The sequence below is a fragment of the Piliocolobus tephrosceles genome, chromosome 3 (genome assembly GCF_002776525.5).
Source record: "Piliocolobus tephrosceles isolate RC106 chromosome 3, ASM277652v3, whole genome shotgun sequence".
NCBI lineage: Eukaryota > Metazoa > Chordata > Mammalia > Primates > Cercopithecidae > Piliocolobus > Piliocolobus tephrosceles.
The window spans coordinates 47485223-47509043 of record NC_045436.1 but is presented as its reverse complement, the minus strand read 5'-3'; the positions used below and the strand labels follow the sequence as shown (position 1 = coordinate 47509043).

The 23821-nt window shown below is 37.4% G+C and overlaps 1 protein-coding gene across 6 annotated transcripts in view; it reads right to left on the bottom strand.

Annotated features, from left to right (window-relative positions):
• The window catches only part of INPP4B (inositol polyphosphate-4-phosphatase type II B), an 840917-nt gene that overhangs the window by 98628 nt on the left and 718468 nt on the right, over window positions 1–23821 (bottom strand). For all 6 annotated transcript variants that reach the window (XM_023225976.3, XM_023225978.3, XM_023225977.3 and 3 more), the window contains one exon: window positions 16569–16725. In XM_023225976.3, coding sequence (XP_023081744.1) covers window positions 16569–16725 — 157 coding nt within the window. The remainder of the gene's footprint in view (window positions 1–16568; window positions 16726–23821) is intronic.

Below are 23821 nucleotides of genomic sequence, written 5' to 3'. Positions count from 1 at the left end.
ACAGAGCCAGACTCTGTCTCAAAAAAAAAAAAAAAAAAAGAAAGAAACTTAAGTGGCCACATTTTTCTTTCTTGCAAGATAGTAAGTGACAATTCTAATTAAATATTTGTTTCTGTTAAAAGTATTTAAAAGAGAAAACTTTGCAGATTTTCTCATTAGCATAAGGATAGTTGCTTTATTCAATTCCATCTTCACTTATTTAACCAGTTGATTCTTAATTGTAAAGTATAATCAGATGACCAAAAACACAAAACCAAAACAAGTCTGGTTTCCAGTTCCACAAGAATAGAAGTGGAAACCTGGGAAAATAGGAACACACAACATTCTAAACCTAGGAACACTGTTACATACTTCTGATACTAACGATATTCCAGCATCTCTATTTAGCATAATTATATATACTTTTTATGGCTAAAATTTCAGGAAAGTGACAATATAGGAAAGCATTAATTATGAATGAGAAAATTACAAGTTTGTGATCACGGTAAAATGTCTTTAAAATAGTAGTAAGCCTTCTGTGGAGAAACATAAGTGAAAAAGTTAAAAATAAATTGTTTTTTCTAGAAAAGAAACAATTTAAATTGAGCAGATAATGGAAAATTGTACTGGAAAATTCCAATTGCCAATGACTCCAGGTTTTCTTCTCTGTTAATATGCAGTCAGTGTAAATCTCAGATTCTGAAATAAACACAGTGACTATGACAGGCCAAAGCAAGGCCAAAGTCAGTTCATAAATGGCCTTTTTGCTCCAATGAACATCCCAAATCATTCTCACAAAGGAACAGTAAATGCTTTAGTTTTTTGCTTTAAAATACATTTTGGGGGAAATTAAAGAAAAAACCCAAGCTTCAGCTCTTGACAGTTTTCAGATTTGTCACTTGCCTATCACCTTTGTATCTCTCCATACTTTACAGTTTATATGGTGTGTATTTGTTCCTCCTGATAAAGATGAAGGTAGTATTCATTCATATATATATGTGTCTGTATATATATACACATATATACACGTGTGTATGCATACACACACAATCTTAGTTGAAACTTGAAACTAAACTCAGAAGAGTGGATGTATTTCAAGATTTCGTACTTTTATGTACACACACACACACACACATACATATACACACACACAGTTTTTTATAAACTTAGTGAAGCTGGGGAGCTAAGGGTGCCCCACAATATAGTTAACTGCCCCGACATCTCTTCCCTGAGCCAACTAGCCTAGCAGGCACTACGTGTGATTTTATTCCCTGGGCTCTTTTCCATGACAGAGGAAAATACTAAGAGAGTGTTTGAGTGTATCTATAAAAACTTGCTGAGACTCCTTAACCCTGAGACCAACAAGCATAGTCTTTCCTCGGGAAAGCATAAAATGCATGTGGCTTAGCTGAGCTTTTCCTGAACTTTGTGAAGTGTGTTGGAAGCCATCCAAGCGGAGCCTCTGTTTTCCAGCCCCTCTACTTGCTTCTCCGACATATTCAAGGGAAGCTCACTGAAGGATTCAGAGAACGGCTGCTGGGGGCCCCCCACCACGTCCTCCACACACCATCTATTTCCTGTGCAGGATGTTCACGTCCTCTGAGCTCAATGGCTCTTATGTTACTCAGGAGAAAAATAAAAGAGCCAAATATCAACCAGCTGTAGCAGAGCATCATGCTTTCTTTCCAATTTCTGAGCCATTCTGTTCTCAGGTGCTTGGTCTTCTTTGCTCATTTAAAATAATTAACTTCACAAAAGCTTGTAGCTATTGTTATTTTTGTTATCACAACCTTTCAGACACAGAAAAAAAAGAAAAGTGAAAAGATTGCACATCCATTAAACTTTATATAAAGAGATAACAGAAGAAATGAGCCAGCTGTTAGGATTCTCTTCAGGTAACAAGATGATGAACTGTGAAGACAAGTGATTAGAATGGCCATTAAGGGGGGCAATAAAATTCCCAAGGTCATGAAGCGAACACAGACCAAACTTACAGCTAGTAGGGGTTTTAATCTATGCCTGAACCCCAGGTAGCACAGAAATGGTGATGGGTTCATGGTCGGGGGTTGGGGGTGGGAGAAATCTATTTCCTGCTTATAAAATATTTGTTGACTTTGAAGGGCCCATGCCTTACATCAACCCAAATATGGGTACCTATGTGCCTCTCTGAGTGAAGTTCTTGTCTTTCAGGCACAATTTTGCAGTGTGAACATTCATAATGTGAAGGGATCAACTAATAATAAGGCTTCTTCTTCAGACACTTTCTAAGTAAATTCCTTTGTATGGGTATAATACATGTAACCAACTTTGGTCATAGACCCTCGACACCTGCCCATAGGAGGCCTCTAAATACCTGGACATATCCTAGGGGCACAGGGCATAGAAACTAGGCTAATTCCAGACAACAGAAGAGTAATCAGGAAAAGAAAAGCACCCGTCGAAACTTGACTGCTTCGAATGTTTTCTGGGCCACTCAGAATGTCCTTCTCCAACCAAGCCTTCCTGATCCTCTATCTTTATAATCTACTGCCTGTCTCTGATACAGGAATTGAGACATCAATTTTTTGTCTTCTTTTAATAAATGCTAATGTGTCTTTCTTATATCATTGCTCCCCCCTCCTTTTTCACTGACATGAGAAATGGACTCATTCATTGGACAAAGATAGTGTCTTCTACGTGAGGTGCTGTGGGTGATACTAATATTTTTAACTCATGTCCCCTCCTTTCAAGGAGCTAAAATCGAGAAGGAAAGGTAAGAAGTATGAAGGAATACCTACAGTATAAGGCAATATGATAACAGCTACAAAAGTTGGGATAGTGACCAAACAAGTTTTAGAAGACTGAGAGTTTAGAGGCAAGAGAGTTCATCTCTGGTGAGAAGACTGTGTTCACTCGTGGACGTGGCATTTACTGCACACTTAAAGGAAGCCACAGGTGGAAAGAGCCCAGGGAAGGCTGCCTGTACTGCAGGTGGTAGACACCCACAGTGAGGCTTTGTAGGAATAGAGACTGAGAGGAGTGTTTGGTTTTGTAGTAGAAATCTAATAAATAGATGCATAAACTGACCAGAGGGAGAAACAGGGGGTACTGGAAGAGAGGAAATAAATGACTGAGATCACTCAGTGATTTGGAGAAGGCAGGAATAAAACAGAAGTAAATGTTAAGCTGAAGCCATGGACTAAAACCAATAGGAGTCTAGGTATAGGCAGTCACCATGCTAGGGATAGGGAGTGGAGGTAGATAGGGGTGGGGATAAAGGATGGTGCAGAGGATGTGTGAATAGGGCAAGAGCTAAGAAGCAAGGCCAAATCAGAAACAACGCATATCAGACAGGGTGAATGAAGAAACAAGGTTTATGTTAACCCTGAGAAGAAGGTAGCACATGAATGTACTTTCCCTTGCCTCTATCTCAGGGCAGCCTCAAAGGCCCTAAGGACATTCACATAAAGAACAAACGTGTATCTTAAAATGCCGTCAGTGTAGTGTCCACTGAACTACGTTCCAAGGTAAATGACTGATCTTAGCAACTTCCACATGTATGAGAAATGACTGTACTGCTCAACCCAAGACAAATGGCTAAGACAAGAACAAAGACAACCTTTCCTCATGTCAAGGGAACCTTGTTTGTTTAAACCCTGCCAGCCTGAGAACACAGTGTCATAAAACTTTCCAGTCTTGCTCTTAGAAAAATAGCAAAGGAAATGCATCAACTGATATCCTGGTTAAACTTCTCATTTCGTAGCACAAAGTTGAAAGCCTTAAGTAAATTCTACTAAGACAGTTTCCAGGAACCAAATCCTTTAATCAAACAAGCCTTGTATTTGTTGTAGCACAAAAGTTTTAAATTCGGGTTATGTATTGACTGGAGGAGTCACACACCCACATTCACTGTGCTTATTTTGTTGCGTTTTGGCCTTAAACAAACTGTAACCTCAGGACTCTGGCCCTCAAACAGGTTGGGTATTTAAGAACAAGCTGCATAAGTCTTAGGTCTTTGAGCAACCCGAAATCATCAATATGTCTACAATAGTGAGCTCCTATCATTTAAATATTGGCCAGCATCTAAGGTTGAGAAGAGAGGTAGTGGATACTGCGTTGACTGAATCCATATCAGCGAGCATTCAGAGAAGTGAAGAGGTGCAACATTTTTACCAGGTGAATGTAAATGAAGTAAACTAGGTGAATATAGACGTTTCCTAGTAATGTTCAAGACCATGGAATATAGTACATCAGTTTTTTGGAGCATAAGTTTATACAAGTGGAATTTCGCTATATGCATGGAATGTATAGTTGTACCAGTTTAAAAACAAAATTCTACAAACACAATAGGGCCTCATGTCCATAGATTTAACTTATAAATGCCGAGTAAGCAGTCAAGTAACCAAACAATATAAACAGTACATTTCTTAGGCCATTTCATTCAATAATCACATGCCCTACGGCTGAGCGTGGTGGTTCACGCCTGTAATCCCAGCACTTTGGGAGGCCGAGGCAGGAGGATCACCTGAGGGTGGGAGTTCGAGACCAGCCTGACCAATGTGAAGAAACCCTGTCTCTACTGAAAATACAAAATTAGATGGGCGTGGTGGCTGATGCCTGTAATCCCAGCTACTCAGGTGACTGAGGCAGGAGAATTGCTTGAATCCGGGAGGTGGAGATTGCAGTGAGCCAAGATCGCGCCACTGCACTCCAGCCTAGGCAACAAGAGTGAAACTCTGTCTTAAAAAAAAAAAAAAAAATTCACGTGCCCTAAAGTCCCTGGATGGGAGCTATCATCTCCCTTTTCCTCTATCTCGGTTTCTCTGTGGGTGTGAACAATACCATATTTATGAGAAAGTTAAATAATTTTTCAATGTAACTATGAATTCTTAATTTCTGCATATGAGTCCATAGTAAGGCTTTAAGAGATATCTAAGGGATTGATTTTCCTGAAGTTATCATATAGCATCACAAATTTGTGCCTGAAGCAACTCAACATTTTGTTAAAAGGGTCCTAGCAAGTATGTTGGCAGAGAATAAGATTGGAGAAGGTGTTTTTTTCTTGGAGAGAACAGAGGAAATGCATCGTAGACTCTAAGAGGGCAGGCTCTGGAGCCAGACCACCAGGGTTAGAACCCAGGCTGTGCACAGGTCACTTCAACTCTCTACTCCTTCATCCATTAATTTTGTAGAATTACTCCTATAGTGTTGTAAGAATTAAATGAGTTAATGCAGTCAATATTTAATTTTTTTTTTACCACATATCAAGTAACCCTTAAATAAGAGCTTCTATGTTAAAACAATTGAAATCAACAAAGTAATTTCTACGTGATACTTTGCACTTGCCCTCCTACCAGCATGGATTCTTTACGCTCTTCCTTCTGTCCTATTTCTGAGGATGAACTGTTGTCTAGCTCAGACCAGCTCCTCTGTTGGTACACCAGACCTCATCTCCTCTCACCTACTTAAGAGTGTCACTCTAGCAATTCTCTCCCTTCCTCCCACATTATCAATATTTCCTTTTATACTGGATCATTCTTGTCAGAAAACAAACATGTTATTATCTCCCCATCTTGAAATAAATATCACTGTTTTGACCCTAATTCCCTTTATAGCTCCTATACTTTATTTCTCCATTTCCTTTCACAGTGAAAATTCTCAAAAGAGTTGTCTATATAGGTTCTCTCTACTTCCTTTACTTTCTCTTTCTTTTAGCCCACTCTATTTAATTCCTACCTACTCCCGTAAGGCTACTCTTATCATCAAAGACATCCATCCTGCTAAATCCAAAGCCATCTCTCAGTCCTCATTTTATTTGACCTATTTTCTAACCCCGGCTTTCAGGATAGCATATTCTTTTTGTATTCCTTCTACCTCACTGGCGGTCTCTTGACCAACTGTGTTGCTGGTTCCTTCACTTATTTCTGACATATCAACACTGAAATGTCCTCAAGTATAATCTATAGGTTATTTGCCCTTTCTCTGTATACTCAATCCCTGTTGTTATTATTCAGTCTCACGTCTTTAAGTGCCGTCTATATAATAACAATTTCCAAATTAATGTCTTTAGCCTGAATATGTCTCCTGAACTTGATCCTTATATGTAACTGCAAACTTGATATCTCCATGTCAAATTTAACATTTCAAATGTCTTACCCTAAAAATAGGTACAGAATCTCACTACTTTTCATTACCTCCACCTAACATCTTCTTCGTCCAAGCTCATCATGTCTCACCTCGACAACTGTATTCATGTTCTAACTGCCTATACCTGGTTTTATCCTCTTCATGTATAGTCTAATCTCAACACAACAACCTAGGTGTTAATATCTAAGTAAAATCAGGTTAATCCTCTTGTTCAAAACTCTCTAATTGCTCCCCATTTTTCTCAGAGTAAAAGCCAACATTTACACAAAGCCTCTACATGATCCTTCCCCTAAGTTACCTGTTTAATGTCATCTTCTACTCTCCTACCATCATTTTCCTTATTTGATCCAACTGGCTTCCTTGTTTCCTGAATATGGTAGGCACATTTATGTTTCAAGGCTACTGTAATAGCTATTTTCTATGACCGATATATCCTTTCCCTAGATAGTCACATGGCTCACTGTCTCACCTCCTGTGTCTTTGCTCAAGCATCAGCTTTTAAATAAGACATACATTGCCTACTCCACTAATCTGCAATCTCTGCCCTACATTACATCAAAACCCTTTTACTTTGCTCTATATTTTTTTCTACAGCCTCTGTCACCATTACTATACTATGCAATGCCCCTATTTCTTGTGTTACTTTTTATCGTCTCTTTGCTACTAGAGCATAAACTTCAGGAGAGCAAGTGTTTTATCTTTTCTGTTTATTTTTGTAGTCCTCGGGGTCTAAAATAGTGCCTAGCATGTAGTAGATAATTAAAATATGTTGAATGGCTGAAAAAAAAAATCACCTTTAAAAACATGGCATCTTTTTTATCACCATAAAACTTTGGAACTGGAAGAGACATTAAAACTTTGTAGATTATTTTACCAAAAAACGATGTTAGATGCAGAGAATATAAATGACTTGACAAAGGCCACGAAGCCAAATAAGTTCCAAACTGTGGACTTGCCAAGTATCCTGGCTCTGAGTCCCATGTTACTCTGTTACTTCATAATTCATTGTACAATTTTTAAGGAAAACAGCATTAATTTTCTGGTAAGAACAGATATTTTAAAATGTCATAATGTAAAAATGTTATTGAAATTCTAGGCTTACGATAAAATGTACTTTATATGGCGTATTTTGATTATTTAAGTTTTTAAAAAATTTGTAAGTTTACTCTAGTTGGGAGGCCAAGGTGAGCGGATCTCCTGAGGTCAGGAGTTCGAGACCAGCCTGACCAACATGGAGAAATACCGTCTCTACCAAAAATGCAAAAACTTAGCTGCACATAGTGGCACATGCCTGTAATCCCAGCTACTAGGGAGACTGAGGCGGGAGAATCACTTGAGCCTGGGGGACCGAGGTTGTAGTGAGCTGAAATCGCACTATTGCATTCCAGCCTGGGCAACAAGAGCGAAACACTATCTCAAAAAAAAAAAAACAAAAAAACAAAAAAAAAAACCACTATTGTTTTAGCTGGAGAACTATTAATTTTTCAAAGCTTCATTCATTGATTTTTTCCAATGAAATTCTCAACATTCATATGTAGAAATTTATGAAATGCAAAATATTAATATTTAAGCCCTCTGGTGAAAAAGATTTTTGGTACTTGTATGTTTGTATTTTACAAAGTAAAAGACTTGTTGTAACTATAAAACCACTGAAATAATTGTCTAATGTTGAGTATAAATTCTGAGAATATTAATATCTTTGTATAAATGTTGAAGAATATTCACTTAATAATATCAAGAAACACTCAAAAGTGTCAACAGCAATGGTAGATCCTCATTCCACAATATTGGGCCTCTATTATTTGCTATGAATTATGCTAGGTTCTGGAGATTCAAGAACAAATCACAAACACTTTCTTATAGAGCCAAGTCTAATGGAGAAATGACATTTAAGATGGCATGTACAATAAATCAGAGATTCAAAGGTTTCAAACAGCGGCCTATAGACCAGTCTTATATGACCTGCAAATTTTATTTGGAATTTATCATGTTTTAGCAATTTTTAACCTTTAAAGCAAGTGAAGTATTTTACATAAACATTCAGATTCATTTGAAAAATCAGAAGGGATGAAAACTTTAGGTCCATGTTCTCCATGGAAATGACTGGCTGGGGCTGGAGCAGTGACCTCCTTTTGGAGGAACGTGTACTCTCTACTTTCTTCTGGCTTCTATCCACTTCACTTGATTCGTTCATATTACTTCATATGATGCCTATGGACCTTTGTGCTTGCAAGCCCTGCAGAAAGTGTGACAATATAAATGACAGAATCCAGTAAAAAATAAAAACAGGAGGACCTATTCAAAACGCAGTAAATGAGATTTTTTCCTTTTTCCCTCAGTGGTATTGCTCCAGACCTGTCAGGATCTTTTGTTTTGTTTTGTTTTGTTTTGTTTTAATGTTTGTTTGTTTGAAACAGAGTCTTACTCTGTCGCCCAGGCTGGAGTGCAGAGGTGCAATCTCAGCTCACTGCAAGCTCCGCCTCCCAGGTTCACACCATTCTCCTGCCTCAGCCTCCTGAGTAGCTGCGACTACAGGCGCCCGCCACCACGCCTGGCTAATTTTTTGTATATTTTAGTAGAGATGGGGTTTCACCGTGTTAGCCAGGATGGTCTCGATCTCCTGACCTCGTGATCTGCCCACCTCGGCCTCCCAAAGTGCTGGGATTACAGGCGTGAGCCACCGCACCCGGGGGGTGCTTTTTATTTACTCTTTTGTGCCATACTCCCTTGGATGTGGGGCTATGTGAATACAGAGCCTCAAAGACACCCAGCCTCACCCTGGCTCTTCTGCACGGGCACCCAAGCATGTTGGTAGGTGGGGGTGGGAAGTGATCATTGGGCTGGCGTGAAGATGAAGGTTGGGCAGGCATTGGAGAAGCCTGCAGAACTACAAGTGAGGCAAGCCTCCAAGGCCTGCACACAGGCTTCATCGCCCTATTGGACTTCACTGATAAAACACAAAAGCAAAGATAAAATTATTTGGAATTTCAGCATGGCAACTCAGAGCATTAATCTCAGAGCACAGGGCTCTGCTGAGTGAGTGGCCATGTGTGACCACATTGGTCTCACATTCACAGCCTTAACCTGGATGACCAGGGAAGGCACCCTGGAGAATGTGAAGTTTGGGAATGGGGAAAGCTTTGAAAGCTCAGGAGTGAAAAGCACCAGGTGAGTTCTCAGAAGAGTTTAATATGACTGGATCATGGAGGATGAGACAGGGTGAGGTGGAAGGAGATGTCAAAGTGCCTTGAAGCTGCAGGTCAGATGGGGATAAAGAAATGTAGGGCCATATAAAAAAGGGAGAAAGTGCCTAGAAGAGGCAGGTGGTGGTAAGGGAATTTATCACCTTGTAAAAGAGGGAGAAAGCTTGGCAAACTAGTGAAGCATAAGATATGACTATCTGAGAAACAGTTCATTAAGATATCAAGGGCAAACCTAAAGGCAGGTAAATCTACATACAAAACTGCTCTTAAAATTTAATCATTCCTTTTTCCAACAGATATTCTGAGGATCTCAGACAGAGATCACTGTGGTCGAATTTGAATCCTTGCTTGAATACCCACTACCTCTGTGAGCTTAGACAAATTACTTAACCTCTTCATCAATGAAATGGGGATAGAACCAGAAACTCCCCTACAGGCTTGTTGTGAAAAGGAAGAGAAGAAAGAATGTAAAAGTTCATCGAAGTACTTGTCACATAAAGGTGAGTGTAATAAGTGTCAGCTATTAATGTGATTATTACCCCTCCTTTGATATCTCATTTGGTCTCCAAACTGCATTTGATTTTCATCCCTTGATGTTTCTTACACCTCATCTGAGAGTAATCCTCATCCCTCAAGGCTAACAAAGATTTTGCTCATCTTTTCTTCTTTCTCTTTACATTTTATCCAGTTTAATCTATCTGCTGATGCCTCCCAAATGTTTACTTCCTTTCCTAAGTTTTTTATCTCGTAAGTGATGCCTTTGGAAGATCTCTCACTAGGTATACCCCTTCAAATACAACTTACTCATGCACTAGACTGTAAAGACAGGGCCATGACTGAACATGTTCCTGGATACAGTAACTGGAACGGGGTAAGTACTCAACAAATATGGAATGAATGAAAGAATTTTCCTCTTTCTTTTCCAACCAACACAAATTTAGTGTCTTTCCATGAGGCTTAATGCCTGAACTATTTTATATATAATTGCATTAATTAGTGAGTTGTTCTAGTCTTTAATTATTATTATTATTTTAGAGACAGGGTCTCTCTGTCACCTAGCCTGGAATGCAATGGCATGATCTCAGCTCACTGCAACCTCTGCCTCCCGGGTTTAAGGTGATTCTCCAGCCTCAGCCTCCCGAGTAGTTGGGACTACAGGTGCATGCTACCATGTTCAGCTAATTTTTGTATGTTTAGTAAAGATGGGGTTTCACCATGTTGGCTAGGCTGGTCTTGAACTCCTGACCTCAAGAGATCCACCCGCTTCGGCCTCCCAAAGTGCTGGTATTACAGGCGTGAGTCACTGTGCCCGGCACAGTCTTTAATTATTTTAAGCGTATTAGATAGATAGCTAATCTAAGGAACCAAAGCCAAAGGATGGGAAAGAGGAGCAGTTCACTACAGCCTTATATGTGTTCCTATTTGAAGGTTGGGGTGCACTTTTAGCATGAAAAATCTTTGGCACCAGCAAGACATTGATAACTGGTGACAAATCACTGGCAAATCTCTAGTAGTTACCAGCAGACAGCTGTGCATTTGTCTGTTTGTTCGTTTACTTTTTATATACAGATGGGCTCTTACTATGCTGCCCAGGTTGGTCTCAAATTCTTGGCTTCCAGTGATCCACCCACCTGGCCTTCCAAAGTGCTTAGATTATAAGTGTGAGCCACAGCGACTGGCCCAGATGATTGTGTTAACTGAAGGCAGACAGAGATAAAGTAAAATATAAGGTATATATAGTGCATTATCAGATCCCAGGAGGAAATGTGGAATGTGCCTTCCAAGTTAAAAGAAGCTTTCAAGCCAAAAAGGACATGAGTACCACGAAACTAGAAACAAATTCTAAGCAATGATATGTGGACTAATTCGATGATCTGCATGGATGTTTACCACCTTTGAAAGAAACAGCGATGACTCGAAGCCCATATGGGCTCATTAAGGAAAATTATTTCAAAGGAACTTTATCTTTGACAGTATTTACAGCTGGATAGATTAGGAAAAATAATTCAATGGCATAGGATATTTGGCCTTTTATAGGGCATTTCATGATATACTTGTGAAAGATGGAGAAATATACGCCATGCAATGATATGAATGGGTGAATATAGAGCTGGTTGAACACACCTCCCCAAAGGGTAGTGATTAACCAGCATATTTGAATGCATACTGTTGTTTTTAGTGATGTGTCTTAAGAATCTTTATTTAGATCTGTTTTCTACTCACTTTTACCTGTTACTTCTAGGAATGGACAGAAAATGCATATAAAATGTGAATTAAATAATCCTGAGTAGGTCAGTAGATATGAAGGACGAAAGAAACAGGTATTTATTAGAGTGTACTCAAAGGCATTTTATACTAGTCACTCACGGGTTTAGACATCCATCTCTTCAGTAGAATTGGGATAGACTGTTTTAATCTTCTCATGCCCCCAGTATTTCATAATGTCTAGTATATAGTGCTGCTTAAATGTTGCTTGAATCTTTAGAAGCCTGAAGGGTAGGTCAAATCTAGCAACATTTATGGATATCAATACAATTAGTGGTAAAATGTGGGTGTTGAAACAGTGAATGTCAGCTTAGATATCATTAATATTAGAATAGTACCCAAAAGTATGGAGGTGGTCCTCCTGGGTTACTCTGCAGCTATTAAACCATATTTGTATCACTGTGCCTAATTCTGCAGATTGCTGAGACAAACTAGAAGATGTTCAGAGAAATGCAAACTATTGGTTATGCTTGAAGCTATTCCTTTGAAGAATGACTGAAAAGGTGACCATTCAAAGGGACATGAGGGTTGCTTTCAGATACACCTTAGGCTTAATGTAAAGAAAGAAAAGTAAATTTGTTTTTTAAAGCAAAAGATATCTGGGCCAGTGGGTAAAATGAAAGAAAACATATTAGGATCAAGGTCTGGAGTATGCTGCTCTAGAAAATAAAAAGAGTTTTCTACGGCTAAAGATGTGCCTCAAAGGCTAGTTGAAAATTGGCAGATATATTGTAGATAAGCTTCTTAACATATTTTAGGAGGTTTAATTACATAATCTTTAAGACGACATGAAAATCTAAGATTCTAATTTTCGCTGATTTTACCTTTGAGTAAGTAGTTTGTGAAACTGAACGCATGTAATGCTACACAGACGACAGATGATTAGAAAGATGTTTGTACAAATAAAAAGACAATCTTTGTTCATTAGGAAACCACATAAATATACATAAGCTGTAGAACTTTGGGATAGTTATTCTATTATTTCTGTTCAGAACAGAATATTTTTACAATGTAAAAATAAAGGAGTGTGATGAAAAAAGAAATACTGTCATAGAATTGATTTACTCCATACTTAAAAATGTATCCCAACATAAATCACAATAATCAAAACCCTATAAAATAAAACAAAATTCCAGAATTTGATTTAAAATAGATACAGAATCTAATAAACAAAAAAAACAGAAGTAATACAACATGAAGAATAACATCACTAACAAACGATGCTGCAACAAATGCTTATCAGTCTTTATCATACCATATGTCGTAATAAATACTATATGTCTCAAATTGCTCACCTAATCAATTCACTAATTAATTGTAAAAAAGAAAGGAGCAAAATGGCTTCTGCACCCCAACTATGGGCTGGGATAAATTTGAGACTATTGAAGAAATACATTTTATTATCAAAAATAATATTTTGGAATATAGAAATATGTTATATAATGTCAAACTTCACAGAAATACGAAATTACAATATGAAATTTTCACCCACAGTGGCATGAAATAAGTGAAAATATTTAAGGCTGAGAAGATTGTAATTAGAAGGGTGCTTTTAGATCCTGTTAGTTAGAGTGCCTTTTGTTATAGAGAACCGTCAAAATGTTTCTATCCATCCAGATGTTGATTTCTAAATGCTGTTCTCCAATAAAATGAAATCAGGGTTCCTTAGAAATTGGCCAAACCTGAAGCTGGGGTAGGGAAAATATAAGATGAGCCTAGAGCTTCTTATGGTGCCAAAGAGGAATGCAGTGAGTAAAAATATTAAGAAAATGAGTAAGGGAAATAAGAAAGTAAGGGAGTAAACAACATATGGTAGGATGTTGTCAGAAGGACACAGAAATCAGTCTGAATAAGGGAGAACAACTTGAGTCCAAAATAAATAATTTTAGTATTGGATTCTTAACCAAATAAAATAAGTATTCAAACAAGAGGAAAAGATTTTGAATGTTATCACCACAAGGAATGATAAACATTTAAAGTGATGAATACGGTAATTACTCTGATGAATACGGTAATAAAGGAGCACATGGGATTTTACCCCAAAATAAGGCTCCCTGATATAATGAATATTTTGAATTACAGGCCCTTGGAGATCAACAGATGCTAGAACAGATTTTTCCTATCTACATAAAGACCGGGCACAACGATGAAGGAGAAGAGTTGTTTCTCCTCTGCCTTGGCTCCATGTCTCTTAATCTTCTACCTCTTCAAAAGCACAGGCTGAAGTTGCCTTAACTGCTTAAAGCCCAGATCTTCAAAAATAAACAAACAAAAAACCAAACAACAATTTCTTGTGATCCATTCCTTGGGTTTCTATTAAGTGAACCCATCCCAGGAGGAAGACTAAAGTCGTCAACAAACCTGGACATATTTTTGTCACAAACCAACAGGCCCAACAGACCACTGTATGTTCTTCAACCCCATTAAATTATCCTAAAAATTATTTACTTTCTTCCTAAAATCATCCACACTACTTCTCCTTTCCCTTTCCCTTTACATGTAGGGTATATATGCATCTGCACCCCATTGAGATACTAGGCAATCACTGTGTGAGTCTCCCCTTACACATGATAGCAATAAATTTATATTCCTTTTCTCTTACAAATCTGCCTTTCTATGAGTTAATTTTTCAATAACTTTTCAGAGGGCAAAAGGAGAAGCTTTTCATTCACCCACACATACACATTCATTGAGACATCACAGTGAACCCCATAAAAATGTACAATTATTATGTGTCAAATATAATTAAAATTTAAGTTAAAAATAAGTATTCATGAGTCCACATTGATATTAAAAAAATGGATAAATAAATACATAGGAGAGGGCAACTCTTCCTTACAAAATAATTCCAGTTCTCACAATCTAATTTATGAGAAAATACCTGAAATTTAGTTAAAGACTTAGAGAATCAAAGATGCTTATATGTTAATTATAGCACTATGATAGTACTTAAAAATCTAAAATAATGGCTTCTATTTTGATGAATTCGTTTACAGTCATTATAATATTCGTTCTGGAGAATGATTATGAGGAAATATTCAGACAAAAGTAACATATTTCACACATTTAAATAGTGACTTCTCCTAAAAAAAATTCTAACACAAGAAAGAATTGATGATGAGTGAAATAAACACAGATAATAAGAAAATACATTAGAGGGTAATATGTTGTAGTTTGACTCTAACCATCCACAACATTGATCTAGTTGTGAATTCTACTTTTGCAGCAACTTCTACTTGGTTTTAGACTATATCTACACAATATCTCATATTCAAATAAAAATGACTCATCTTATCTTACAGATGATTTATCTACTGAATATTTTACCTTTTAAAATGCATTTTGATTGCCCAGATGCAGTCTTCTGGTGAAATACAAGATACACACACACACACACACACACACACACACACACACTCTATAATTTCAAATATTTTGGAATTTTATTGTCTTCAGTGAGAAGTTTTGGCAACATTGAACAAAAAATGTAACAAAATCCAGTGTCCCTTATCTTATTTCTGCTAAAAAATAAAATGTCTTGAAAAAAAATCTATCAAAGGACATAGTAAGTCACTAAAATGAATTCTTCTTACCTCATTTTCTAGAGGACAGCAGTGTTTGGCCCATACTTGATAATCAATATATGTTCAATTAAAGAAAATTGAAGTATGCTATTTCTTTATGACATAGCTATGACAAGCTTTCATTTTGATTCATGTAAAGTTATGAAGCTAGACAAGATTCAGTAACTAATAAAAACTGGTATTATTAAAAACAGAAAATCCATACAGTTAGATCAAGTAGGTGTGAACATAAAGAACATTAGCATAAATGTTTCGCCTATAGGAATGTATGACAGAGGAAGAGGGACCATCTACAATAAGAATACTTTAGGAAGCCATAGCTTACAATATAATTTAGAAATGGTTCTACTGTTAATCAAGTGATGAAAGATTGATGTTTGAGATAATTAAACTCCTGACAAAAATGTGAGTAACGAGAAATCAGGAAAACAATTGAGGAAACATAAATCTAATTTTATAAATGTTTCTATTTTCTTATGCTTATGACTCTTTTCTTTTTAAAGTGAAAGAAAGAACAGATTTCAGAAGAAGAGAGTAGGATAACATTGCTTATTCTCTACAAACACTTAAGGTACCCAGCAAAAAAGTCTGACCCAACCCTAATAGCAGTTCCTACTGCCATAAAGAGATGTAAACATTTGTCTTGGTTTTTGTGTCAACATTAATCAAACATTAGTCAAATCAACAAAAAGAAAATTTCAAAACCATGTATGGGGACACACCTGTAGTTAAAATTTTGTTTGTATTTTCTAGCCAACTTTGTAATAAGGTATACATTTGAAAGTATCTGCCTACCTATCTACCTACCTACCCACCTATCTCTCCACAGAAAAACACATGCACTCACATGTATACACATGTATATATGTGTGCATGGTTTCACGAAAATCTAGATTTGTCATATATTTTTTAGAGCAATATGCTAACATGTCCCTTACAATAAAATCTTTCTATATATTTTGGAGATAATTTACACAAATATTTCTCAGAATAATGCAAAAGTCATCCTATCTGATTACATTCTGTTAAGAAACCACTGTGAGATACTGTGTCTGATATGCCTCTAAGTTTCTAAGAGTTAAGTGCAGATGCTTATTTATCTTTCAAAAAAATTTTGGAGGAATGTGTAAAGGTAGGTTAAACTATGTCAGATTCTTAAAACACTTTTCTTTTTTCAAGGTTTTTTATGTGGTAAGAGAATAAAAAAAAGAACATTGCTAGCAGTTCTGAAAACAAAACTGAGATGCAATTTGATAAATAGCCTTCCATCATCCAAGCCAGAGCTGTGGGAAATCATGCTATCAGCACCTTCATCAAAGATACTATTGACTCCTCTTTTTCTATCTCATTTTATCATGACTTTCTCATTTTGTTTACTCAGTAAATGACTGGGAAAAAAAAGATTTCTTACCTCTTGGGTGAGAGGGGATGGAGTCTGCTAACGAAGGTTCCTTTTCTCCATCATTGTTGCCGTCACTGCCTTCACTGCCGCCATCTCTTTCAATCAGTTTGTCCACCATAGCAATAATGCAGTTCAGGCTCTTCCCTACGTTGGCCCACACCCTGTCCTGAAAACAGCATGAGTATCACTACGTATTTTTATCACAAAAACAAGATAAGGTAAAGTCAGATAAATCTATTTTAGAGAAGCATTTGGAAGGCTAGTCATTAGAATGCAGATGGAGTAGCTCTAAATTCCCATTAATTTGGTCAGACTATGGATATATAATAAATATATGTTCTCTTAATAAAGCAAAAATGAAGTATTATGAATCTTTTTATTTAGTACATTATTTTCACTCTGTCATAAATGACCATCATACTATATTAATCCATAATAGAGCACAAATTATGATATTTTAAATGGAAGATATCAATTCTCTTTATCAACACTTATTACGAAAGCAAAGACACACCAATATTTTTAAAGAATGGCCTCCTCTTGTGTCAGAAATTCTTGGGGTATTTTTGGATATATATATTTCAGTAGCATTAAGTATATTCACATTGTCATGCACCCATTACTAGCATCCACTTCCAGAAATTTTTCATCTTCCTAGACTGAAACTCTATACCCCTTACACATGAATTTCAAATTTCTTACTCTTGCAGCCCTTGGCAACCATCATTCTGCTTTCTGTCCCTGTGAATGTGACTATTCTTGGTACTAGAAATTCTGGAAGTATAGTCTTTAGACCACTTCTAACAGAATAGCCCAGAAAATTAGTATGCAGATCCCTGGGTCCCACCAATTGAATCAGAAACCCCGGGAGGAAGGCACAATAAATTGAAATTTTGACGAATTCCTCAGATACTTCTGACCATACTGTCTTATAACTTCTACTTAATATTATACACTAGAGCTACATAATAAGTCATTTTGAGTGATTTATTTCCCAGGAAGCAACCTGTACCACTAATGGGCCTCTTTGCCACTAATCTTCCCAGTTCTCATTAGTAGCAATTTTTGCTTAAGGCAATGCATGCAACTAAATTGTTTGATTCACAAAATTGCTATTATTAATTGTTTAAATACTATTTTTAATATATATATATCACGATAGAAGACTGCCATTCCTCACTTCCTTCGTGCTTCTCTTCCTATATCATCTAGCTCTGACTCCTAATTTCTCTCTCTAGGCATAATATCCAGACAGATTTATGGTGTTTTCCCTGCATCATACCACAGAACAACCTTTCAGTGGGTGCTTTCTCTATAAAAGAGGTATCTCAGGAACATGGAGTACCACTTAATGTAAAGATAGTACTAAATTATAGTATTTCCTTAGTGGTTTGTATATTTTTTCTCAAATGTACTTTTTTTTTTTTTGCCTAAGCTAATTTTGCTACTTCATAAACATATAAATTAATTTTGGAAACAATAAATCAAGGAATAGAAACTAAATTGAATTGAGATTATGCGATGGCTATCTTGTAAAGACGGAGTGCACAGACATGCCTACTTTAGCTGAGGAAGTAATAGGGTTTTAAAGAAAAGCAGAACATTCAAAGTTAGCACAGGTAATTTTGGATCCTTATGTGACATGCTACCTAGGAGACATTGAGAAAAGTATTTCACCCTTGGGGAAGCCCAGTCGTCTCAGTTGGAATGATAATTATTGCTCTAACTACCTCACCAAACTACAATGGGAGCCAAATGTTGTGTTTTCTATGACAGCACTTGTTAAAATTATTACCATTTGGCAAAATCACATCCAAAACTTCCTGGCTTTCCTAAGTGAATCAAGCTTTCCCCTTACCCTGTAACCCTGAGTGGGAAGTATTCTTTTAACCACATGTGATTATAACAATCTTTCCCCTAAAGTCAGATCTTTCCACAAAGAATTGAAAGCACTTTACCTCTAAGAAAAATTTAAACACCAATCACATCCATAGATTACATCATCATCTGCCTGTTGTCTGAAAAAATGATGTAAAGTAACCTCTGAGCCATAAACCAGGAGAGCTAAGGAAGCTCATTTATTCCAGGAGGAAATGCTGGGGAAAGGTAAGTAACCAGATGGTCTTGACATCAGTTGGATTGGGATTTGGTGAGGAGCTTCCATTCTGGAGCACAATAACAAACTCATGGCCTCTCTTTTGAATATGTCTTAATCACTACCACCAACTGCATCTTTAAGGTGATCAAATTGAAAAATGAAACAACTCTCCAGCTAAAACTGGAAATCAACTCTGCTACTGAGGGAAAAAAAAAGGGGAGCAGATTCCTCTCAATTTTTCAGATTAGCTTTGTACATAAGTTGTCAACTCTCTTCCTGTTGTCCATGTTGAAAGCAATTTGTGTGTGTGTGTGTTTATGTGTGTGTGTGCGCATATGTGACACAGTTGGCTCACTGCAGCCTTGATCTCCGGATCAAATGATCAAATGATCAAATGATCCTCCCACCTCAGCCTCCCAAGTAGCTGGGACCACAGGTGCGCCCACCAAGCCTAACTAATTTTTGCAATTTTTGCAGAGATGGGGTTTTACTATGTTGCCCAGGCTGATCTTGAACTCCTGGGCTCAAGTGATTCACCCACCTCAGCCTCCCAAAGTTCTGGCATTATAAGTGGGAGCCACTGCACCTCACGGAACTTTATATTTTGATCAAAGATCAAGTCGCATTGCATGTTGCTTTTCTTACATAAAGGAATGTAAGGGATAGATCAACTTCTCTTAATCACATCTCTGAAGAGCCTGAAAATAAAAGTATTTAAAAGATAATTTGACATTCACACGTATATATTGTTCTTCCTTTCCAAACAGCTCAGGTTGTAAGATTTCGCTGGTAGAAAAATCACCTTTGTAGCCTGTAAAGAGATCTTTGTTGGTCTGAGGAGCAAAATGAAGCATGTTCATTGGCTAAAACCAATCAGCATGTCATAAAGGGCTATATACGGTAGGCAGAATAAAAAAAAAATGTAGTCATTAATGTTTAGAGGACACAGAAGATGAGACAAATATTTGTTAGGGGTGGGAAATTGAGCAGTCTCTTCTGTGATACTAATACACAATTAATGCATAATCAAATATTTGCTTGAGGGCACACTCAACAGCAGACCCTAAGCAGACTCCTTCTATTCCTTGTCTGTTGGAGATGAGATGCTGCCTATCTGGTGGTGAGAGAATTCAGCCTTGCTGGTCATGGCCTCCTTCTCTTTTATGGCCTTTACTAAGTAGTTATTACTACTTAGTAGCAGTTAATAAAGTTATTGATGTGTGTTTCTGTCTCTAATATTAGACTGAGTTATTTGAGAACTGTGTTCTTGTTTTGTGGCACAGGGCCTGGCTCTCAGAAATTTTTGTTGGAGGAAAGGAAAGAAGGCAGGTGGAGAAAGAGGGAGGAAGTAAGAGAGGGAAGAGAAGGAGGTGACTCCAAAGACAGATTAAAGGCTATATTTATATTCATTTTGTATATGCACATTAGCTAATTTAATGTTCAAAAGCCACCAAATAAGGTTACTGTTATTGACTCAGTTTTTAGAGATAAAGGACTTCTTGTAAGAGATGTTTAATAACATTCAACATTAAAATGGTATAAATGGACTAGAACTTCCATTTGGTTTGGTTCCAAAGACTTGATTCTTTCACTGTGATTTTCCACAGAAATGGGGTACACAGTAGCACAAACTATGCAGAAAAACAACAACAACAACAACAACAACAAAAAACAGAATAAAGGAGCCCAGGAAGGGTGAGGTAGAGGTGTGTGCCACCTTACAGGAGCAAGACTAGGTTTTAGTTATCTGAGACTTAAATGTGAGAAGAGATAAGTCTACAAAATGAACTGGCTGGTCCCATCCCATGTACCCTCAAATCTGAGATCAAAGATGTCTTACAAGCAGGGATAGAGCAGTCATTTGGTTAAAGGGTCATTCAGTTTGGCACAAAGGACATAGTGACCTGCATTAATAAAGGAGTATCAGGATCAAGGCCCCAGATCCATTCATGTGACCAGGATATAGAGCAGGGTACAGATAACAAGGAGGAAAGGTGATTATTCAATTACTAGGAGACTGGAGTACATGGTAGTCAATTGTTTTGAAACTAGGATGCTAGAGAAGGGTAAGAAAGATTTTTAAAGGGAAGCCTTGAATATCTGAGTTTTTTCTTAAACAAGCCCCTTTCCATTATATCTCTGTGAAAACATACACAGAGGAAAGTTACCAGCACAAATACATTCTCATTCTGATGATTTTTACTCACTGTGCCAGTCCGCCGGGGAAATACCTTGCGCCTAGATTGCTGGTATGGGGCTAGGGCCTACTCTTCTTTCTTCTCTACTAAAATCACACAATTAGTTTCAGATTGCTCCCATGATGAAGAAAGGCTGATTAGTGGGAAGACAACAGTAGCATAAGAACGTGGCTGCAGTACATGGTGCTTCCAGCCCCTCCAGATCCTGCTTAGCTCCCCGCCACATGAGAGGATTAAAAACCACTACCACCTATCAGAGAAATGGATTGCTGGGCCTTTTCCCCAGAAACAGCAGCCATTATCTTGCTAGGTTCCCTACTGTATGAAGGAAGTAAGGGGGAAACAGCAGGTTAAAGTCTACTCTTTATTCAGTGGAGCCTAATTGGTGTATTTAACCTCCATGGAGCCTTCACAACAACCCTACTTCTTGGAGGTGAACTGGCTATAAACTTTTCCTGGTCATTGAGGGCATAGAGTCAGTGGGGAACCAGCAGCAATATTTATTTCACTCTGAGTCAGGTGCTCTTTTATTTCTGGGTTACAATCTAAGCTAACATCCAGGTCAAACCCACTGGCAGTAGATGCAGAAATGTTGACGGATGTAGCCACGGGGTCATTACACCTGGCAGAGTGAGCCATGAAGGCAGGCAGCATGATGGTGACTCAGCATGTCACACAATTATGAGTTTAGTAGCATCAAGAGAAATCCTGACTGCTTTGGAGCAGTATATTTGGAGAATATATTTTTTAACTTAAAAAATATATGCCGTAATGCTTAGCTGACCAACTTTTTCTAAGGCCAATTTTTGATCAGAAAGAATGTGAACACTAAGCCAGAGCTGATACAGATGTACAAAATAGCCCTGATGTATCTATATTTCCGGAATAATTTCTCACTTGTCATTATCAATTTCTGAGGACTTTGATTAGAAACAGTCAGTGAATTAACAAGGCCAATCCCATCTTTTAAAAGAAGCTTCCATTTATCCTTGATTTTGATAGAGAGCAATATGCTCTATACTGGCCAAGGTCTGTAATACTGAAAACCTTTGTTCTTTCAAGAGCTGGATAGCTTTTCTCCCTGAACCCTTTATCCAGACTGTTAGGTAAATTGAGTTGCACTTAAAATATTCTGTGTTTCAAACTGGCAAGTGTATAGCCCACGGTATCTGTCTCTTTCACACACACCCACACCCACACACATACACACACCACATATCAACATACACACATCAACACACACACACACACACACATTCACTAAAAATAGCCAGACACGTAAACATCCACCAGATGAGATTCCCTGATCTTTGCTTCCTGTTGGTCCTTCTGCTTTAACTTCACCTATTTCCTCATGTAAAAATACCTGACCTTCATCTCCCAATAACTACACTCAGTTTAAAATTCACTCCTGGCCTCATCCTGAAAACAAATCCCCTGTAACAAAAATGGACTCAATTAGCCATTGTTTCTCCAATTTTGACCTCTCCATATTCCCCTGGCTTATATTTTTCTCATGCCTATATTATTGGCTATCACAATATCAGGTCTATCTATAAGTGCCACATTAATCTTCACTGATCACCATCCTCATTTGATTATTTCTAATCAAAAGCAGGCCTAGTACTATAGCCAATATTACATTCTTCTCTCAGCCTGGAGGCACATCTATAGTTGGGTAGACCTAGATAATCCTTATTTCTCATTAGTCTTCAAAATGAAACCTTCATCCAGATGTCTTCTTGTGGTCTTAGAAACATGCTGTTACATTAAATCAACATATATTTACTAGACATCTGCTATACGCCAGTTCAGTGCTAAACATCAAAGATTTGAAGGAAACTTTGGAAGATCTAATATTTCTAATATCTTGAAACATGTTGGCTTTTATACCTAGAATACTTTCTCCATTATCTTCCATCAATCTAAATTCTTCCCCTTTCAAATCTCACCATCTCCAAGAATGTTTCATGCTTCTCTCCTTTCTCTTTGCCTAACATGCTTTTTTTCTTTTTAATAGACTGTGTGCTCTGTAAATGAAATGACTATTATTTTTCAATCATTTTATTCTCATGTCTTGGTCCTAGAGAGGAAATGGATGAGTAAAAGAAGAATGGATACAGGAATAAAAGAAAGAAAAAGGGGGTGATTCCTCCATCTTTTCTGACTGTCACATAACCACTCTCTGAATACTTTTGGCATTTTTAAATTTCAAAATTTCTTCTTCTTCCTTTATTTTTAGAGATAAGATCTCCCTCTGTTGCCCAGACTAGAATGCAGTGGGGCGATCATAACTCACTGCAACCTCAAACACCTAGGCTTAAGCAATCTTCCTGCGTCAGTCTCCCAAGTAGCTGGGACGACAGGTGTCTGCCACCACACTTGGCTTGGCATTTTTAATGTGTATCACACAACCACTTGCATCCTTGGAATATCTTTCAATACCTCTGTTCATTTTATGAGTGCTAGTCATCTTACTTAAATGAGATGATATTACTGTTAAGGTCAGGTTTCATGTAAGTGTCTATACCACTGTTGCACACTGTTTATACTTACTGAATATCTATTGACTGACTTACTAATCTGTTATTTGGTAGTAAAAAGAAACAATACTATAAGAAGTTCTCATTACATGCATCTTCAAATTGAATTTAGAACCAAGTTCCTACTCCGAATGGCTACATTCAACCTAATAAATGCCACATCATGCTAAAGCTTTCAATTCAGTGCAAATGTTAAATAAAGCATTTGCTTAATAATAAGTGAAAAAATTCCACTGATTGACTAAAGCTTTTTTTCTTATTTTTTTAATTATACTTTAAGTTCTAGGGTACATGTGCATAACGTGCAGGTTTGTTACATATGTATACATGTGCCATGTTGGTGTGCTGCACCCATCAACTCGTCAGCACCCATCAATTCATCATTTATATCAGGTATAACTCCCCAATGCAATCCCCCCCCCC